General features: G+C 53.6%; 3 protein-coding genes and 1 long non-coding RNA gene across 10 annotated transcripts; 2 read left to right on the top strand and 2 right to left on the bottom strand.

Moving 5' to 3' along the window:
• Positions 1-543: 543 nt before the first annotated feature.
• Positions 544-6,986, bottom strand: POLR3H (RNA polymerase III subunit H). 4 transcript variants are annotated; one of them, XM_015861194.3, is made up of 7 exons: positions 6,816-6,986; positions 6,551-6,669; positions 5,425-5,521; positions 3,823-3,909; positions 2,839-2,902; positions 2,055-2,262; positions 544-1,385 (listed from the first exon to the last, which is right to left on the bottom strand). In XM_015861194.3, exons 2-7 carry the CDS (start codon positions 6,659-6,661, stop codon positions 1,332-1,334), a joined length of 621 nt encoding a protein of 206 aa, XP_015716680.1. In that variant the 5' UTR covers positions 6,662-6,669; positions 6,816-6,986; the 3' UTR covers positions 544-1,331. The 4 variants fall into 4 exon arrangements, with proteins under 4 accessions (XP_015716680.1, XP_015716663.2, XP_015716671.1 ...); XM_015861177.3 differs by having other exon boundaries at positions 6,551-6,779; positions 6,946-6,986; XM_015861185.2 differs by having other exon boundaries at positions 6,946-6,986.
• A 41-nt stretch (positions 6,987-7,027) lies between these two features.
• Positions 7,028-7,651, top strand: LOC146762386 (uncharacterized). Its single transcript, XR_014934847.1, has 2 exons — positions 7,028-7,154; positions 7,257-7,651. It is a non-coding gene; the product is annotated as an uncharacterized LOC146762386 (long non-coding RNA).
• Positions 7,652-9,355: 1,704 nt separating this feature from the next.
• CSDC2 (cold shock domain containing C2) lies at positions 9,356-13,545 on the top strand. 2 transcript variants are annotated; one of them, XM_015861220.3, is made up of 4 exons: positions 9,356-9,570; positions 11,838-12,089; positions 12,175-12,297; positions 12,517-13,545. In XM_015861220.3, exons 2-4 carry the CDS (start codon positions 11,914-11,916, stop codon positions 12,677-12,679), a joined length of 462 nt encoding a protein of 153 aa, XP_015716706.1. In that variant the 5' UTR covers positions 9,356-9,570; positions 11,838-11,913; the 3' UTR covers positions 12,680-13,545. The 2 variants fall into 2 exon arrangements, with proteins under 2 accessions (XP_015716706.1, XP_085373019.1); XM_085516893.1 differs by lacking the exon at positions 9,356-9,570 and adding an exon at positions 9,782-9,852.
• Positions 13,546-14,016: 471 nt separating this feature from the next.
• PMM1 (phosphomannomutase 1) lies at positions 14,017-19,663 on the bottom strand. 3 transcript variants are annotated; one of them, XR_014934832.1, is made up of 8 exons: positions 19,397-19,663; positions 19,191-19,308; positions 18,574-18,730; positions 18,345-18,436; positions 17,792-17,891; positions 17,480-17,555; positions 15,899-16,014; positions 14,017-15,698 (listed from the first exon to the last, which is right to left on the bottom strand). XR_014934832.1 is itself a non-coding variant. In XM_015861157.3 (8 exons), the coding sequence occupies exons 1-8, from the start codon at positions 19,556-19,558 to the stop codon at positions 15,576-15,578; spliced, it is 864 nt and encodes a 287-aa protein (XP_015716643.1). In that variant the 5' UTR covers positions 19,559-19,605; the 3' UTR covers positions 14,017-15,575. The 3 variants fall into 3 exon arrangements, 1 of the variants encoding a protein (XP_015716643.1); XR_014934831.1 differs by having other exon boundaries at positions 18,551-18,730; positions 19,397-19,661; XM_015861157.3 differs by having other exon boundaries at positions 18,654-18,730; positions 19,397-19,605.
• Positions 19,664-20,112: the final 449 nt, after the last annotated feature.

The following is a 20,112-nucleotide window of genomic DNA, read 5'->3' as shown; positions in this document are numbered from 1 at the left end:
CAGCAGACTGCACGTCTGAGCACCACTGCTGCCCGGCCAGCATCCGGGAAGCTGACTGACTGAGCAGATGGACCTCAGTTACTATGTGAACCTACACAATTCTGGGCTCCCTTTTAATTAGAGCAATGCACCAGGAATAACAGTTCAGAATTAAGGGGCTATAACTGCACCGCAGGGAGGGTGCTGGTGACTCAGGCTTTGTTTTCACAGTTGGAGTTTAGCAGCTCCACTATCCCAGGGAATTACAGTCCCTTCCTGCCAAACGTGGCTGGCTTTGTAATTATGTGCAACATCACCCTCTTGGCATTGGGCCCTGCATAGATTTTACTTGCTGTTTTGTTCCCCTCTTTCCTTTCATTGCTGTCAGAGAGGGTGATGGCAATTGTTTGCTATTGGCTGTTAGAGCAGAGCAAAGCGTTAAGTCTCGACACTCAACAGTGTCTGCCTTGAAATACAAGTAGCCAGACTGCAGGAGGCAGCTTTTTGTCTTCCTGTGAGGCAGGAAGCTCTTCGTTTCTGTAGAAATGGTGCAGGAAGGCAGGCTGTGTGGCTTTTGCTGTTTATTCCAATTCTAGTATTAACACGCTCCCACAGACATAATTAACTTGCTCAAACACAGGTCCGTTTCAGTTCTTAATTATGTATTTCCAGTCAAGCTCCAGCAAAGTTTAGCCCATTCTCAATAAATACAGCCCACCTAGCGCAGTATTTCTGCTCACTGCAATAAGCAGCCCTTCATTTTCCACGGCCATCATCTGCACAGAGCCCGTTACTTGTGAGTAAACAACTTTCGTTCCAGTTCTCTTGGTCTGTTTCCATCCACACATTAAGTTCCCATTCTCAGCAGAACGTTACCACTTGCCCTATCCAGCAGAAGGATTTTCCACCTCTCAGCTCCAGTCTTTTGCTGTTTCTTCTCCAGGTCTCGTCAGAACCGCAGGTTTCCGCCCCTCTAAAATCAAGCTGTCAGCCCAAGGAAACAATACATCTAGACAGGCATTCTCTCCCACTTTCACTCACTTGAAATCAACTCCCTTCTTAATTCAGGCGAGTGAAGACCTCCCCAGTTTTCCCTCCAGGGCAGGAGACAAAAGCTCCAGCTGGATTTGTTGCTGCTGGGTTCAAGGCTTTTTGTCTCTGTAAATTCACTTCTACAGATCAGCAAAGACATCAACTGTCTTGATCTGGCAGGTTGGAAGCTGAAGGGGAAACAGAGAATGGCAGGTCTAATTTCTCATTCAGCTTCAAGGGAGCAATGAGTACCAGCAGGATCCCGTAATCCCCCAAACATCCACTGGAAAGACTTTGTGCGGAGCTGGCACTGATTGCAGCTAGCTGTTCGTCCACCACGACAGGAGTCCCAGGCCTGGTTCACTGATTGATCCCTGCTCACGCAGAAAAAGAGAGCGTGCAATTGTAAACTGCATAGAGAACGCAGGAATTAAAGCAAAAAAAAAAATCAAGTCTCTCCTCCTTGTGTTACAGATGAGAGGCATCCCCTCTTTTTCCTGCCTGATCCCAGCCCAAACTACTTAATATCTTGTCTGCACTAAATCAAACCCCCAACTCTTGAAAAATCAGCCTGTTGCCCACACCATCCCAACTGTGCTGACCGCCCCAACCTTCTCCTGCTGTGAGGAAACGGCTTGTATTGGTTTGGATCCATCTTTCTATGGCATTGTACTCAGGGAGGTCTTCTGCCAAAATACGGCATGGGAAAGACCGCCGTGCTGCTGCCTAAACCTTAGTGTGGGCTTCCCAGCTCTGTATTCCTTGTATGCTCATTCCTATCTGCAGGTCTTGCATCTCCAGTCTGTTCTCATTCAGCCTGCCAGATGGGAACTCCACCAGCCACAATGTGTTCTAGCAGAACTACAGCAAACACAGAGCAACCACAAGAACCATATCTTTCTTCCCCGTTTGCTCTCCTTTGATTTTGTGACTGTGTTTCATGGTCAGCTTAAAGCAACCAACTCCTTGGGAAAGGGATGCTATCTTAAGAATAAAATTAACCACAGGCTTTGCAAGACTATAGGAATTATGCACACAGTTACCACAAGAGTGTAGGGTGCTTCTTTCTTCTGGGCTTCTTCTGTGGCATTTGAAGTGGAGGCCTCTGCAGAACTTGGACCTGTCGGTGATGTGTCAACAAAAGTTTCGTCCACAACTCGGAAGCGGATCTCCTCCCCGATGTCCATGTAGAGGTCATGGGCCCCTTCTTCTGTCTCATATTCCCATACCCAGACCTGCTCTGCTTCATCGCTGGTCACGCCAAGGGCTAAGGAAGGAAATGGCATTTCACCAGGCACATCACTTTCTGACACTTCTGAGAATGCTCTTGGTTCAAAGCCTTTTCACCATCATCAGACTCCAACATACTGCCCTACATCACTGTCTGCAAATTCCATGGCGTTGTTTCTGACTTTCCCACTTACAGGTATATGTTGTTACCTGCCGCCCCCCCCCCCCCCCCCATCCAAAACAAAGCAACCCCTCAAGCTCCCACAAGTATCAGACACACCATTTACATAGCTACACATACAGCAAACCCCACATTCTATCTCTAGCAGCACCCAAGTCTAGAGGCAGGGATTAACAGTGCGGCTGTTTGAGGGACGCTGCTATTCATTTCCATCAGCCGTCACAATGATCCTGCAAAACCTAATAAGCGTGAGGCCTGCCCAACTGTGATAACAGTCTGTGGGACTTGCCCGACACAACAGCTTCGCTTCTGCCACTGAGCACCTCCGTTGTTGCAGCACTAAATGCCTGCTGGGCCAGCACTGCACAATCTTTTGAAATGAAGCATTAAAGTTATCAAAGGTGATCAAAGGATACAACTTTGCTGGCTGCTGCAGGGATTCTGGTGGGATGACAATATCATCAAAGAATCCAATGGAAACTGTGGAGAAAAGAATCTGATTGAGACTGGAACCACTCTTCACAAATGATGTACCACAGCAATTCCTACAGTGCAATCCCAGATTCATTTTCCTTCCTCTTTCAGGAAGGATGTCCGAGATTAAGCAGGAATTATTCTTTGAGCCACAATGCTCCGTTTCAGCTGGCAGCAAAGCAACCACCCAGCTGGAGTACAAACAGCAACAGAGGGCACCCTTCATGTCCACAGGGCAAGGAAAAGGCTGCTTGGAGCAGGACTGGAAGTGCTGGCGTTCCAGTAAATGAGTCAGATGCTATAGAGGGGTCTGTGACAAGAAAGAGCTTAGAAATCATAGACCAACCCCCACGTCCTCCTTTAGATTTCATGATGCTGAATTTCATGAGCCTAAATTCAGCAACAAATATATCCCTGGGATCCCCAGGAGATCGTCTGCATGGAATACTCCTACAGTAACAAAAAGCAACCTATGAGCTATGTACTTCATTAAATAAGTAGTTCATCATCTTTCTTATGAAAGATGTTTCCCTGCCATGTCTTCGGATACAGGAATTAATCGCAAATCTTCAAGAAACTACAGCGATATATATCAGACCAACAGAATCTGATACTGCCACCTTAAAAGAAAACCACCAAAAGTTCTGTCAACTGAAGTGAGAAAATAAAGTCAGTCCAGCTCCAGATGGGCTTAGCCTATTCTTCTTGGGCATGCACATGAGTGACAGAGAGGGGAGCACAGACAAAACCATGGAGTGCAGGGGAAGCTGCCAGGCCCAAGCCACCAATCAGCCTGAGGCTGGAGCAGGGCTGGAGGCAGTACCAGCCTTCCAGCAGCTCACACACAGCATGACAGTGCCTGAAACCACAGTATCACCAAGGGCACTGCAGCTCTTGCGTCTCTAATGTTAGGAGATGCAGTTTACCATGAACGCCATCCTGACTGCAGCTTTTAATCTCTCCAACCAGAATCTCGTCCAGGAAGGGATGGAAGACCACGTAGCGGAAATGCACTTGAAAGAAAGCACATCGTTAATGTTACGTTTGTGTGAGTGAACCACACTCCTTCCACAGGGTGGCAGCCACTAAAGCAAAATCCCACATCCTATATTGCCCTCTAAAACGCTGAATCCTGCATGCTTTACAGCTTCCTTACAGGTACTGGTGATGTCAGGAAAACAGAAATCAGAGTTCTGATTCCTGTTTTGTATGAATTATGGCAGCACTTTCCCGTTCTCTGCTCTTCAACGCTGCAAGAATTGAAGTTCATGGGATGAAACCATAAAACAAGCAGGGCCTCTGATTCTGTTAGAAAGCATCCTTGGACACCAAGAATGTCAGCTGAAATGTTGTTTTCCTGCCATACTTCTGCTCCTTTTATCTTTGATGGCAAAGATGTATTTTCTTCAAATGAAATTACATGGTAAACAATAGTATCAAAGTAAGATTCTCTGCCATAATCTTATTTAACCCAAATGAAAACTCTACTTACGTTGCTAACTAAGAATTTTGCATTCATAAGGAAGCCATACTAAGACAACCCCAGCAAAATAAGGTTTAAAAGCTGCTTAACATCATTTTAACTGTACATACCCAGTGCTGTTCTTCTATATAAAACCAAGCACTAGATTGGAGGAGGAGCAATAAATCCTGCTGCCTGGGAGCAAGCGCTATCCCAGCTTCTGAAAACAGGAGGTTTCTCTGCAAACTCAGGGAATATATGAACTTGTTTCAGTTCAAGGAAGTTCGAAGTTAAGGAAGCAAATGGAGACTAAAAGGAGCAGGAAAGCCTGCCATCCTCTTCAGTATTAAAGAAGCTTTTATTTGTAGGGAATTAGCGCTATTGGCATTAAAAATGATGTCTGGGGTGCCACGTGCAGTCAGTCCAGTCTCCTTCTAACAGGGTTACTTCCTTTGCTCGAGTGTTTCTGCATTTATTTACAGCTTTTGTTCAGATCTGCCAAAGCTCAAAAGTAATGAATAATTTCTTATTCCCTCCCCCATAAAAGACATCTAAATCCCAACAATATATGCTGAACCAGATCTGTCTGAGTCTCAAAGACAGATGCCGCAAAGCTTCCAGCTAAGAAAACAGCATCAACTGTTGTGTGAATGTTATATTTAGAAATGTTTCAACATTCCAGGCAGGCAAAATAAGCTTCAAAAAGAAAATAACAATGATGATAATGGACAAACACAGAACCATTAGTATAAATTACTTTCTATTTGGAGATTTCTGAGCTTTCTAAGTTAAATTAACCCCTTCTTTACCCAAGATCTATGGCTATAACTATAGGGCAGAGATAAACTGCTAGAGAAGGAAGATAGGACCACATACTTAAATATGTATTTCTAACCACAGCAGTGCAATGGAAAGAGACTTCCGCCACGATCCTCTCTCTCTCCTGAAGGGAACAGTGAAGGCTGCTAACTTCAGCAAGTCCCTTTAAACTTAATTTACCTAACCATGGGATCTCAGTCAACACTTGCAGACCTCTAACCTGCAACAGCCATAGCTCTGAACATACCTTTGGTATGTGATGCACCATCCCCAGGGAATATGTATGAATCTTCCAGTTTGGTAATATCATACAGGCAGATGCAGAGACCAACGTTGTATACAACCTGTTCAAATGAAAAAGTAATAGAAAAGGCAGTAAATCAATTAGCAGGTTGACTCCCTTCAAGTTTATACAACGTGCACAGCTTTTAGAAAGAAGGCAACAGAAGGTGGCAAGATGGGAGGGAGGTTGTTTATGTGCACTCCTCCAATGGCCCCAGCACTAAGCACACTGCATTTCAGAGGTACCCCTAACCTCATAACTCAAGTGTTATGTGAGTGTGTGTTCTTACTGGGACTAGAAGGAGCACTGCTGTAAACAGAAATCCTGTCACAATAGTAAAGTTGTGAAAGAACACGTACCAATTCAGCAGACCCATATCTTGTCCAAAGGCCAAGATCCTGCCACCATCCTCACAAGTTTCTAAGCTTGTCTTTGTCTGAAACTCTAATAGCTGTGGGCAGAGATCAGAACTCCCAGTTTCTCTGCCACTTCACAGAATCTGTGGCACCTACCCATATAGTCAGTGGATAAGATTGTTGTGGTTTTTTTTCCTCAGCTGCCCATATATTCTGCTTCCTCAGTCACTTCAGGCTGCTCTCCAGAGCCCCCTTCACATTGCCAAGCTGCACTCTAAGCTCTGTATCCCCTGAAAGTTGTGTGCCCATCAGCCTCATGGGCTGCACATGGACGCTGTGACACAACACTTTCATATGCCCCACACTAAAGGGGAAGACTATGCCAGCATACTGTACTCAGCACAAAGCAAGTCAGATAGCACCACTTCCATTTCTCTTTCAGTATTTTTGTTGTATTTACACTGACCTGGTTTGCATTTCTTCATACGGCACTTTGTACTGCTGCCCTACACATAAGGTGGCAGCAACTCTTTTTCCATGCCCCTCAGCACATTCCCTACAGCACGAAGAATAGAAGACCCCTATGGGATGGTACACAGCTCTCTCTTTTTTTTCCATTTTGTTTGGAGTCAGCCTTCATATCTAAGCTGTTCTGATGTATGCCATTAGGCACAAACGCAGAAACACTCCGCTATATGGTGACGCTACAACACTTACACCACCCTATACATTACCTTATTGGCCAATTTCTTGTTTAGCTCCTCTGCAATGGACTCATTCAGTTTCCTCTCAAACTGCCAGGGAGGAATCCTCACCGTGTCAGTCATCTCCACCAGGACAAACATGGCGGCCTCTGGGGAGACAGGGCGAGAGCATTACCGTACAGGGGCCGCCTCAGTAACGAGCATTCAGCCCAGGCCTTGCCGGGGGCGCGGCGGGGCAGCACTCTGCGTCCTCTGGGGACTGTGAGGAGCAAGGGGAACGAGTGGGGTTAGAGACCAGCTGTGCAGCGCTCGGCCTCCCCACGAGCCCACAGTGAGACCAGAGCGGGCCCGTGACCGGGTGAGCCCGGAGCTCACAGCACCAGGAGCGAAGAGGCAGCACCGACCCCCGGGAGCCTCAAACCCACCTGACACACACACCGCACGCCGCCCCGCGCTGCACGTCCTCACGGCGACTTCCGGTGTCGGAGCCAATCGCCTTCGGGGGGCGGGGAGATGGATTCTGATTGACGTGTAGCCGGACCTACCGCACGGTATGTGCCGTGCGGAGGCCCCGCCCCTAGCGCCGGCGCCAGGCCCGCCTCACGCGGGGGCGGCCATTTTGTCTTCCTGTGAGGTAGGTAGTGGCTGTCACTGAGGTGCTCCTTTCAGGGCCTACTTTCGTTAAGTAAAACGTAAATCCGCGCACAGTTCTCCGCAGCTGCTCTCCTCGTTATAGGAATTATGGAAAACAAGTGGCTGTTCCGTGCCTGAGACGTTCCCCGAGATATGGAAGAGCTGCCTGCAGTGTGCTGAAAAAAAGACTGAGGAAAACCAACGTGTCTGAGGCTGACAGGCAAAACTGTGCTGTCAGCACCGCGGCTTTGATGCCAGCACGACGGGTGTCACCCCCCGCACCCTGTGGCAGTGTGTAGCGGGCGGTAATGAGTGCTTGGGATAAGAAATCATTAGATGTTGAGCTGTCTTGGAGCAGGAAGGGGAAAACAAGGCCACAGATACCGCACCTCGGCCTCATTAACCAGAGATCTGTCGTGGCTAAGGAGTTCCTGATCTGTTTGAAATTATTCCTGCTACACCAGGGTGTTTTTGTGATTATTAAATGGCTGCTCTGCACATGTTTGGTGTGTTGGCATTAAGAAGGAGTTGGAGGATCCAGTTTTCCTTCCCAGGTCCCTCGGAAGAGTAGCATTAGTCTCAGTGATGAGCTCTGCACACACCACTGTTGGGACACCTCACCCCAAATCCACCCCAGCCTATTTCAGGAGCTGTACAAAGAACCTTTCCCTTCTCCATGGTGGTGGCTGTGCTAATCTGAGTATAGCACAGTTCTGCTCGCTGCATCCCTTGCTGTTCTGTCCTTGCTCCATGCAGGTCAGACGATGCTGGGGCTGACCTTTAGCTGCAGGTTTTGCAGGTCGCTGTAGCTGCCTCAACTCTGCTGTAGTTAGCACCCAGCAGCACACTGTATTTCACACTGCAGCTCAAGCATTCTGATGCTGGAAACTGTGGGAACAACCCCATCTCACTGAGTGCTTTCCTTGTGCCCCTATGGTACTGACACATGACATAGCCACAAATTCACAGAGGCTAAGCACGCATCTTCGTAACTGTAACGTCTCCAGAGTCTCTCAGTAGTGCTGAGAGCAGGGAGGCTTTGCCAGCATATGGGGGCATGGTTCTCTGCTGCTGTTCTTCTGCTGCTCAGAGAAAACCCCAGGCATGTCTCATCCTCATGACTGCAGAAAACTTGAAAACACAATCTGAAGTTACGTGAAGGCTCAGAAATAGAGGAAAATGAAAGAACCCCCCCAAATTGTTTTTCTTGTGATCTCCTCTGCCTCCACATTCCTTGGGCTTTGGAGGAAAACTGGCTCGGGGATGTTGTAGGTGAGTGATGATTTGCATCTAGGTTGCTGAGCCCTGCTTTGATTGACTCCAAAGGATTTGCGTATCTTCTCTGTACAAAGTCCTCCACGCTCCTGTCTTTGCTTCTGTCTCCACAGGCATCTCTAGCACCCCCACTCCCAACTCTGATCAAAGCTTCCCCTCTTCTCCTTTTATCATTGCTACACGCTTTGGACTCTCTGCCTCCTTCACTGCAACGCATGCCCAGAGCCGCCCACCAGTCTAACGCACCTCAAGTTCCCTTCAGTCCACTGACTGCACAGAGGAAGAACAGGTATTGATGATGTTCAATGTACAGCAATTAAATGAACACCGGGGGAAGAGGAGGCCGTGCCCATGCTGCACATTCCCAGCATAAATCCAGCCCTGTGCCCTGCTGGGCTGCTGGGGGTGAGCCGTCACCAGGACGGGATGGCAGCTCTCAGGATGTGATGCTCAAAAAGCAGAATTCCCCTCCTGACTGTACATGCTTCACAGGGAGAAGCCAGACCTGCACCAGCACGGGATGCAGCAGCACCATGTGAGGAGTCATGTTGGGCTGGTGTCCCCATGTCCTCTGCCCCTCTCTTTGCTGCCCAAGCCCCTGACCGTGCCATGGAGTGGCCGTGCGCTGTAGGGGCTGCAGGAGCTGGGGAGAGCTGCGGGAACTCCAGCAGGGCGTGAGGAGATGCAGGGCGAGGCTGGAACCCCTGGCTGGGTACACGTGTCCTCCACCACTTTGTCCCCTGCCTCGTGCCGTGTCGGGCCGTGCCACCGACGTGAGCACGCGTCACGGTGCTCGAGCAGAACGATGCAGCCCCTCCGTCCCCCTCCCCCTCCAAACACTCCTTTAAGCCCGGAACGGCGATGACCAGCCTGATCCCTCCCACCTGCCTGCTCCCCCTGGCCTGGCCCTGACGTCAGGGAAGGCGTGCGGATGCGTGTGTGCAGGCTGCACATCATACACACATCAGGCACCGCAGAGACATCGGGAGGCAGCCGGCAGCCTGCAGTGGAGAAGCCCCCGGAGCCGGGCTACATGCGAGAGCTCTGCTCCTCGCCGGGCAGCAGAGGAGCGCTCCTCCGTCCCCACCGTGCGCTGATGCTCTGCGAGCCGCAGCTCCAGGGAGCCCCTCATTGCTAAGGAGGTAAGGGCAGGCACGACGGCCATCGGCTATTGTAGCCAAAGGCTCAGCTTCATGCACGGCGTTTGCTTACGGGGCTGCTTTTTGTTTTGAGAGAGGTGTGAGGGTGAAGCGTGGCATCCTTCCTCTGTTGTGCTTATCGCTGATTCCCCAGCAGCTCCCAGACAATGCCTCCTCCGGGCAGGCGGTGCTGCATGGCCACTGTTGCTGGGGGCTCAGCTGGCACCAGCTCTCCATTCACCGACAGCAGGAGAAAGCGGCGCGTGAAAACCTGTCCTGGGAGAGGTGGGAGCTTGAATGAATGTTTCTTTGGGGTTGGCTGTGCTATTCATTCCTGCAGACAGTAAGTTAGATCACAAAGGAGAGAGAAAGGTTGAAAGGATGTGGATGAGGACATTTGTGCGACGTCTCTGAGCCGACAATTACTCTTGATTTAAAATCACAACCAACCTCAACCAGGCAGATGCCCCAGACCTGGTCGTTGGGGAGCAATGCTTTATGCATACTCCAAAGGTAAACCAAGCCTCCATGATGGCTTCTCCTCTGGCTTCCCTTGGCTTGTGGCTGCTCTCCCCACAGCCTCCCCAAGAATCCAGCGGCACCGACGGAGGGAGCTTTTTATAATCAATCCATAAAGGTGACATTCATATTTTAGCGCTAACTAGGCTGTATCGTAGGCGAGACGATCTCAGCCAAGATGCTTGGAGTTGTGAGTGTGATTGGCTTAGATGGGGAGGGGAAGCTTGAAGTGTGTGTTCCCAATGAAAGCTGGCTTATCTTTTGTATGGCGATTCATTTCAGCTGAGGGGTTTTTAGCATGCAGGATACGTGGAGGAAATTGTTCCACTCTTCTTTAGCTCTTAATGGCACGATCTAGTAACCAAAAAAAAAGAGGGAGGGGGCTAAGGGGCTTTCATTAGCATTGGACAGAGACGGCATTTAGAAAACCTGAGAGATTCCGGGGCTGCACGGACAGAGGATGGCTGAACGTTTGCTTCCCGGCTGCCCCCTCCTGTTACAACAGCCCCTTTCTGGGTCCAAAAGCTAAAACCCACAGTTTCACACCCTGCTCCTGGGCCATGCTCTGATACCCAAAGGGATGGCTCAGGGTTACAGCCCCCTGGGGCGGTGGGAGGCCCAGGACCCCAGGGCTGGGTGAAGGCAAAGGCATCCTAGCCTGGGGAAGGAGCACAAAGAGGAGCTGCATGGGAGGGCTGTGGGGCTGTGGGCGATGACACCAATTAATTATGGATTGCGTGTGACGTGTGAGGGCTTCGTGTTGCTGCTGCTAATGACCAGGGAGTGACAGCGGCCGGAGCTTCTGGGCCATTGCCTCTCTGTGGGGCTGTGGAGTTAAACGGGGTCACGCCGGCCCCCACCCGAGGGTATGTGTTTACGAGGAGTGGGGCAGACAGCGACTTTGTTTGATGAGCTGCATCGTGATGAGCGAGGCTCTTGGATCTGCAGATAAAAGCCGACATGTCTCCTGCCTGTCTGTCCTAATTGGCACGGGGTTGGTGCGCCCGCCTGCTGGCAGCTCTGCGTGGAGACTTTCTCTCACAGAAATAGGGAGGAGAAACCATGGCTGTGCCGAGGTTTGCTGGTCTCCAGCCTGCAGCAGCCCCAGCTGCCCTGGATTTCATCCCCTCCATGTGGCTGAGCACGGGGTGGGCACAGGGAGGACGTGCCCACAGCTCCCCTCTGTGTTTTCCCCCATCCCTTTGTTTGCTGCGGGGACTCAGCTGAGGTGGGAATCAGTGCCCCAAGGGAGGTGGGCCCCGTGAGCCCCTTCTCTGCTGTCAGTTTTGCCTCTAAGCGTGCTCCTGTCTCACTGTGTGGGATCGTGGTGCCAAGATGGCCATGGGTGGTGGGCGAGGGGAATGGGCATGCTCCCTCCCATCCGTGCCTTCTGCTCCAGAAATCTTTTCCCATGTCCTTGGTGCTTACTAATTTCGGAGCAGAGGTGACCCCCTTCTGCACGTTCCCCCAAGGCTCTCACCTCTCAGTGTGAGTCAGAAAGCAAATTAAAGGCTCTTTGGGTTTCCTGGCATGCAATCCCAAATACACCACATGGGCCTAGGGGGCTGAGGGGCACATTGTGTTGGATGAAGCCACTGAGGGGGAAAGAAATCCACAGGGTGAGGGGTTTCTGAGCAGCTCTGGAGCCAGGAGGCTTAAAAACACACAAAACCCTACAAATGTCATCAATTAGGACAGCCTGAGGTCTATGGCTACAGCCGACCCATAACCACTCCCCCCTCTCCCTGCAGCTTGGTGAAACAGCCCCCCTCCTGCCTGCTGCACCCCACGCCCGGCCCCGAGACGGAGGACCCCACAGACCCCACCATGTCATCGGAGCCTGGCGCCCCGCCGGCAGTGCCACCTCTGCACTCTCCCAAGTCCCCGGTCTGGCCCACCTTCCCCTTCCAGCGCGAGGGCAGCCGTGTCTGGGAGCGGGGCAACCTCCTGCTGCGGGACCTGCCCAGCCCACTGCCCACTAAGAGGACCAGGACCTACTCTGCGTAAGTACCCGCTGGTCCACAGGGGATGGCTGGAAATGCCCTTCTGGCTGCACATACAGACTTCTCCATCCATTCCCTCCTGCAGGACGGCACGTGCTTCTGCTGGGCCCATCTACAAGGGTGTCTGCAAGCAGTTCTCCCGCTCACAGGGCCATGGGTTCATCACTCCAGAGAACGGCACAGAAGACATTTTTGTCCATGTGTCTGAGTAAGTCCGCACAGCACTGGGTTTGTGGGGTGACCTGTGGGCTGGGGTGATGCTGTGTCCATGGGTGATGGTGCATCCATAGGTGATGGTCCATCTCCATATATCTATAATCCCACTGCAGGTGGGTTTTCCCCCATGGTGCTGGGTGCCTTCCTTGGTTCTGGGGGGCTCCATCGCTTGGCACCATGGTCCCATCGCCTCCCCTCTCCTCATCCACAGCATCGAGGGGGAGTATGTCCCGGTAGAGGGAGATGAGGTGACGTACAAGGTCTGCCCCATCCCTCCCAAGAACCAGAAGTTCCAGGCAGTGGAGGTGGTGCTCACCAACCTGGCACCCCATACGAAGCATGAGACGTGGTCTGGGCAGATCATCGGCTCCTAGGTGCCTGGGGGGCCTGATGGCCGCTCGCAGAAAGCTTGGGGAAGGCCGGGCTGGCGAAGAGGCTGGGGCCACCCCCCAGCACGCAGATGTTCCCGTTCGGTGTCTTTTCTAAGGTTACAGTTTCCTTTTTCTGTGTGTGTTTGTACCTGTCTTTCGAGGGGGATGGGGAAAGCAGAGTCCTCCCCACTGACCCCCCAGCTCCTGGGGTAGCACTGAGTCCCATGTCTTTGAGCCCAAGGGGAGCAGGAGGACTGATCCTGCCCCCATCCCACTGCAGCCTGGGGACTATGGGGGGGCTTGTCCCGGCCTCCCCAGCCCTGCTGAGGCCAGATGGGCAAATCACTGTGCTGGGAGGGGACAGCTCAGCCCCTTCCGCCCCCATCACCCCAGCCCCCCTGGAGCCCCATCCCCTGTGTGCCTGTATGTGTGCGTGTATATCCGTAGGTCACCGTGGGGCTGAAGGGTTTGGTGATCTCCCTCTGCTCATGATCCACACCGACACCTCCCGCCCCTTCGGTGTAGACAGGGTCTCGTATATAAAGCACAAATTTGTTCTCAGTCCTCTCCGCCATATCCTGGCCAGGTGGGCTCCTGCGGCCTTGGGGACGAGGAAGGGGCATGTGGGGGTTGTGGGATGTGGATGTAGGGATGGCCCCATGCCATGCCCCAGGCAGTCAGCTGGCCAAGACAAACTGTTGGATTTTTTATTTTCTTTTTATTTTTTATTAATTTTTTTTGGGGGGGAAATAAACTAAAATCCTAGAATTGTTGGTGTTTTTACAACTCTGGTGTGGTTCCTGCCTGTCTGACCTTGTGTCGACCTTTGTAACATTGGCAATAAACCATTAAAAGTGACTTTCCCATGAGCCCATCCTGCCTTTTTGTGTGTTGTTCAGCATGGAGAAGGCTGCGAGGAGACCTCACTGCAGTCTTCCAGTATGTAAAGAGAGCTTATACAAAGGATAAACTTTGTACACAGGCTAATGGTGATAGGATGTGGGAATGGCTTTAGAGTAAAAGCTGGCAGATTGAGGTCAGACGTTAGAGAGAAATACATTTTTCAGAGGGCAGTGAGGCGCTGGCACAGCTGCCCAGAGAGCTGTGGGTGCCCCATCCCTGGAGGTTCAAGGCCAGGTTGGATGGGGCCCTGGGCAGCTGAGCTGCTGTGTGGCAGCTCTGCCCACAGAGCGGGGTGGGACTGGGTGGGCTTTGAGCTCCCTTCCAACCCAACCATTCTGTGATTGATTCCCTGGTCCTGCATTGCCTGCACCCAACACTTGAGGGCAGAGCAGAGCCTGCAGACGGCAAGCACGCTGACAACTGCACACTGGCTTTAATAGGATTTGTATACACATATATATATTTATTTCTTTAAATTTATTTCTAGTCTAACAGTTGGTACCAGTCAGACAGGAGCTACCCATCTCACACAGATACAGAACCATACGGTCCTCGCCACAGGGCCCACCACATCCACTCACTCACACACCCATTGGGAGAAGCCCATTGCAGGCAGGCAAAGGGAAGCCTCCCTACCTCTGAGAAACTATGAAGAACCCAGCCAGGCTGCAGCCAGAGCTATGGCAGGACAGGTCGTCCCCTCACTCACAGCACAGGTGGCCCTACAGACAGCACAGGGAGCAAACATCACCTCAGCACCTAGAGCCACCACAGTGCCTTGCAAGCCTCATTGCCAAACAACACAGGAATCCTGCTGACTTGGAACAGATTCACAGGAAAAATAAACCACAGCCTGATCCTCAGTGAAACAGAAGCAACCACAAAACACAAGGTTCCTCCATGAGGGTTGAAGTGGAGGGTCAAAATGGCAGACTGTGAAGAGGGCACTCCGCATTCAGGCTTCTCCAACACGTCCTCCCCTCCCACAGAGATTTCGTCTGGGTACAGAGAGGTATTTGTGCATCTGTTGGAGATTTCTGGATGCCAGGCCACTGCACTCATGCAAACTGGACAAGTTACAGACTGATGTGTTGAAGAGGTACCGTCACATGGAGAAGAAAGCACACACCAGTGCTGGTCACACACCACTGTAGTGCAAGCAGGGCCAGGCAGTGGGACCAGAGTCCTACCAGGGACTGTGAAAAGCTGCCCCAGGCCCAGAAGCACCAGCTTTTGCTTTGGTCCCATGGTTAAAGGGTGGCAGCCACTGGGAAACCTCTCCGAGCCCAGCTCTAAGGTGGGGCCACAGGGATGGGCAACCACAGTGCAAGAACAGCAGGAGGAAGCAGGAGAGCTGTGCACCAGGAAGGAAGGGGACTCAGCCTGCCATGAATGCCTTGGGTAAGGCTTTATAGCAATGCAACTGTGACACTTGATGGACATGTGGACGGGAAGACTGAGCACTGGCAAAGTCTGCCCAGAGAAGCTGTGGAGTCTCCTTGGAGATCTTTAGAAGCCGCCTGGGCACCCTGCTCTGTGTGCAGGGGTTGGGCCAGATGGACCCAAAGGTGCCTCAGCCATGCTGCAAATATGTGCAAATATTCCCTTATGCAGAGGTGTTGGAGAGCAACACAGCAACAGAGAAGGGCGCAAGGGAAGGATGGACAGACACACACACACATAGACAGACGTGGTTAAATCTGGTCCTGGCATTTGGGTCCAGAAGGCAGGAATGTATCACTGCCCGCTGAGGCCCCAGCTGGCAGAAGAGCTCTGCTGGAGGAAGGACTGCCTGATCCCACAGACCTCAGCCACAAACTGGGAGTACCAAAGGGCTGACCAACAGCAGCCCCCTTCTGCACACCCCCTGCACTCACACAACAGCTCCTGACCAGCACCAGCAAGTGTTTTTCAGTCTACCCTGAGCAGATTCCTCAAACGAAGGTGCTTTTCTTCGTGGGGGAGAGAAGGGAGGAGGGCTGTGGGGCCCTCACGGTTAGCACTCATTCGCTCTCTCTGGAAAGAAGATTTCACGGCACCGCTGCACTGTGTCCTGTGGGGACTGGACGCTGTGCCCCACTGTCCGGGGATCATCGTAGATTTCATAATCATTCCCTCCCTGCCAGGGGAGCAGAGAACAGGGAAAGCATGAGCAGAGTCTCCTTGGAGGATCCACATCCTGCAAGGAGCCTCCATTTGCTGCTGCAAACGCAGGGAGAGCATCCCTGACTTGCACACCACTAGAGGTCCATGGTGGCCGCTGGAGCAGCACTGAGCATGGAGAAATCAGCCACGTGAGGGCCAGCAGGGTGTACTCACCGGGGTGGTCTCGTTCCCGAAGAAGTGGATGGTGTCAAACCTCTCATCATCCAGCACGTTGAGGCAGTAGCGCTTGTCCCAGCCCTCGGGGAAGACGTCGAAGCTGATCATGCCACCTGTCGGCAGAAGGGAGAGTGTTTGCAGAGTGGCCTCGAGGTGGTGGGGTGTCCACCTGCCCCCAACCCTGCAGTCCTCCCCACACAGCTGTGCCCCGTGGCTCTCCAGCATGTGATATTAGGAGGTGGCAGATGCTGTTCCTATGACAACAGGCTGAGTGACATCAGCAGGGCCGGGTGACATCAGTAGGGCTCCATGCCACACATGCAAGCAGGCAGAAGCGGGCGGCAGAGGGAGCTGGCAGGGAGGCACCAGACATCTGTGTGCTGGAAAAGGTTTGGGGCTACACCTTGCGGGTAGCATCAGTGTGTGCTGTGTCCCAAAGCAGGGCAGCAGGAGACAAAGCACATGTTGTCAGCTACTGGCACTGAGAACTCTCCCAGGCTCCTGCACAGACATCACACTCTCCTGCTTTGGAAATAACTGAAATAAAGTGCTGCACTGTATTGTGTTCTGCCCTTTCACGGGAGCTGGGCAGCAAGAGGGGCTCCTGGTGCCAGCTGGAAGGGGCAGGGAGCCAGTCGGAGTAGGGGGAAGCAAGATGCTGAGGACACCAAGCACTGCCCCTCGCCTGGGCACAGCACGAAGCTGCAGTGAGGCTTCCCATCACTTCCCAACTTATGCGGCCTGGGATGAGGCTCTCAGAGCCAGCTTGTCCCACCAGCCGCATTTCCACGTGTCCCTGCCCCTCTGCCCTTTGTCCAGATTTCCACCTTCTTATGTTACACAAAGTTTGGCACAAGGTCTCTTTCTGGCTTCAGCCCTGTCCCTTAGATAACCTCATTTCTTGCCCAATACTGCCCAGGTTCCCAAGATTGCTGTAGCCCCTCCTTAGCTCCCTGCCTTGGCTGCAAAGCACCTCCACCCCCAGAAACAGCCCTCCAAAAGCCCACAACATGCAGTGCCAGCTCTTCTTCCAAGGAGAAGGATGTTTCCCTAGCAGCCAGCCCTCCAAACAAAACCCTGAGCTGAGAACACGAGGCCCCATCCTCTCACACCACCGCATTCCTGGAGGAGCCCTGCAGAGGACTGAATGTGCCCAGAGCTCTGCTGGCAGCCCTGCTGCTATGCTTGAGCCAGAGCAGAGCTGCTACACAGGGGTGGGCTCAGCAGAGCTAACAGGCACTGATAGCATCATGGGACAGAAAGCAGCTGGCTTGGCTGACACTCAGAGGAAAAACCTACGGCACAGTTTATTCATAGAATCATAGACTCATTAAGGTTGGAAAAGACCTCTAAGATCACCTCAGATCATCAACAATCGAGCCATCACCACCCTGCCATTGACCTGCCGCAAATGCAAGCATGATCCCCCCTCGCTGAGCAGTCCCTGAGGTCTTCCCAGAGAGCACAGCCTTCATCCAGCTGGATCCCCACAGGCATCGGCCGCGTTTCCACTCCCCACCCCAGGATTTTAGGGGGAATGCAATGAAGAGGCCGTGGCAAAGCCCCCTCTGTGCTCACCTCGAGAGAAACGCAGCCCTTTGCCAGCAAACTCCCTCTGTAAGGCTGCCACAAACTTCTCCCGGATCCGCTCTTTCTATGGAGGAGAAGGGAAAAGGGTCTGAATCACGGGCTCAATAAGGTTGGAAAGGACATCTAAGGTAATCAGGTCTAACCATCAACTCATCACCCCCAGGAATCTCCAAGCCAAGGCACACAGCTTGGAGCCAGGCTCCCATGTCCTTGGGGAGTGGGGAAAGTGGACAAGACTCAAGATCTGAGACCATGTGAGAGCTGCAAAGGGCACAGCGAGCTTAAACCCGACCCACACACCTTGTCCAGCTCAGAGAATTCGATCCGTTCCTCCAGCGTGCAGCTCCTCCCAATGGGGGAGATGTTCAACATCCCATTGCGAAACTCAATGAAGGTTCCTCTGTGTGGGCAAGGGCACAAGGTTACTGGGGCCTTTCCAAGGGCAGGGAGAGAAAAACAGCCCTTCTGAGGTCAGTGCAACCACGGCTGATGTCGGACAGCAGCACTGGCCAAAGGCGTCCCCAAAACCAAGGGCTGGGCCCAGAGCTGTCAGGGCTGTTTGACTGCCTCGCTGCTGCTTGGTTGCTCAACTCAGTGAGGTTCCAGCTCCTGAGTGCCTGTGTGGATTCAGGCCTAGGAGATTTCTCAGAGCTTCTCTGGACAACCTGTGCTGTCACAGGGGCTGTGCTGCTCCTGTGAGGAGCTGCAGCTGCCATCAGGCCCCCCCTCAGCTCCTCTGCTCTGTGCTGAGCCAACCAGGGGAGCTCAGCTGCTCCTCACACACCTCGCCCTTCAGACCCCTCTCCATTTGTAGCCCTCCTCTGGACACATCTAATAGCTTTATGTCCTTTACCGTTTCTTGGGCAGCTTCAGCAGCGCCATGTAGTTGAGGCAGAAGTTGATGAGGTCCTGCAGCAGCTCCTCTCCCAGGTGGTCCTGAATGGCCTACGGGAGGAGAAGGGTTGAGGAGGAAGCAGTGAGGGGACCATAGAGCAGCAGTCCTCATACAGTCACAGTATGGTTGGGTTGGAGGGGAACTCAAAGCCCACCCAGTCCTACCCTGTGCTGTGGTTGTCACCCACCAGATCAGGCTGCCCAGGGCCCCGTCCACCCGGCCAGGGATGGGGCATGCTGGGGCCGCCCGCACTCGGTGCTGACCCACCTGCTTGGCCACCAGCCGCCCATTCTTGTACTGCACGGTGCCATTCTCTGCGAAGACGTAGTCAAACTTATCGACCACTGAAAGGGAGGAGGCAGAAGAGAAACCACACGTACCGCTCGGGCCATCAGCCAGGACAAGAGGTGCATTGGGGACACCCCGCAGGCCGCACGTCTCGCTGTGGGCGAGCCGCTATCTGCGGCGGGCAGGTGGGCGGCTGACGCAGACCGGCAGCGACCCGACGGAGTCACGGCCCCGGACCAGATAAGCGCACGGCACGTCATGCGCTCGGCCACGTGCACCCATCGCTCCATCCCCGCCGCCGAGCCCCGCGGCGCGGCGACGCGTTACCTAACGCAGCCCCCGTGCAAACACGGCGCCGCTGACTCAGCCCTCCGAGCTAACGAGGCGGAAGGGAGACCTCGGGACTCGCCGTGCGCCGGACACGGATCTCGGGAAGGAAATCGAGGCGCACGGCGGGGGGCTGCCCTGACGGCGCCGCGTCTCCCCGCTCGCCCCCCGCCCGTCCGCGCCGCGCACCTTCGTCGCCCTCTCCCAGCTGCTCGGCGATCTTGGAGTAGTCGGAGCCCCCCACCACGCCGATCTGCACCCTGCCGCGCAGCTCCTGCAGGAAGCGGTCCACCTCCGGCTCGATTTTCTGCGGGAGCGGAAGGACGGATGAGCGGGGCCGAGCCCGGCACGCGGCCCCCCGCCTCTCCTCCTCCCGCTCCGCCCGGCTCCGCTACCTGCCGGGCCGGCGTCAGCGTCCCGTCCACGTCGAAGAGGCACAGCACCCGACCCCGCGCCGCCGCCATCCCGCAGCCTCTGCCGGAGCGCGGGGGCGGCCCGGGGGCGGGACTGCGCTGCGGCGCCATCGTGCGGCCGCCGCTCCGGGAGGCGCCCGGCATCCGCGGGCAGGTCGGAGCTGGGGGCGCAGCACCGGGACCGGCACAGCTGCGTGTGGGAGCAGCTCTGCCGTGTCGGGGCACTAAGTCAGCCTGGGCGTCGGGAGGGGCTTCTATTCTATTCAGTAAGAGCGGTGCTGCAGTGGCACAGGATGCCCAGGGAGGTGGTGCAGTCACCGTGCCCGGAGGTGTTTCACAACCGTGTGGATGTGGAACTGAGGGCCGTGGTCAGTGGGCATGGTGGGGATGGGCTGCCATTGGACTCGAAGATCCCAGGCGCCTTTTTCAGTTTGTACGATTCTATGGCTCTGTGATTATCAGCCCACCAACAGAGGTGTGAGCAGCCCCTTCTACAAACCCCACTGTCTGACCTTCATTCAGCTCATCCCAAACTGCACCAGCCCTCAGCAGAGAGATCTGGGGCTGTTGGCCGGTTCTTAGCTGACTATGAGCTAGCAGTGTGCCCAGGTGGCCAATAAGGCCAATGGCATCCTGGCTTGTATAGCAATAGTGCAGCCAGCAGGAGCAGGGAGGTGACCTCCATTTAAGAACCCCCA

This window comes from Coturnix japonica, chromosome 1 (genome assembly GCF_054131305.1).
Source record: "Coturnix japonica strain WE chromosome 1, WE-NBRP24, whole genome shotgun sequence".
NCBI classification, from domain to species: domain Eukaryota; kingdom Metazoa; phylum Chordata; class Aves; order Galliformes; family Phasianidae; genus Coturnix; species Coturnix japonica.
The sequence above is the reverse complement of the archived record's forward strand: the minus strand, read 5'-3'. Positions and strand labels throughout refer to the sequence as shown.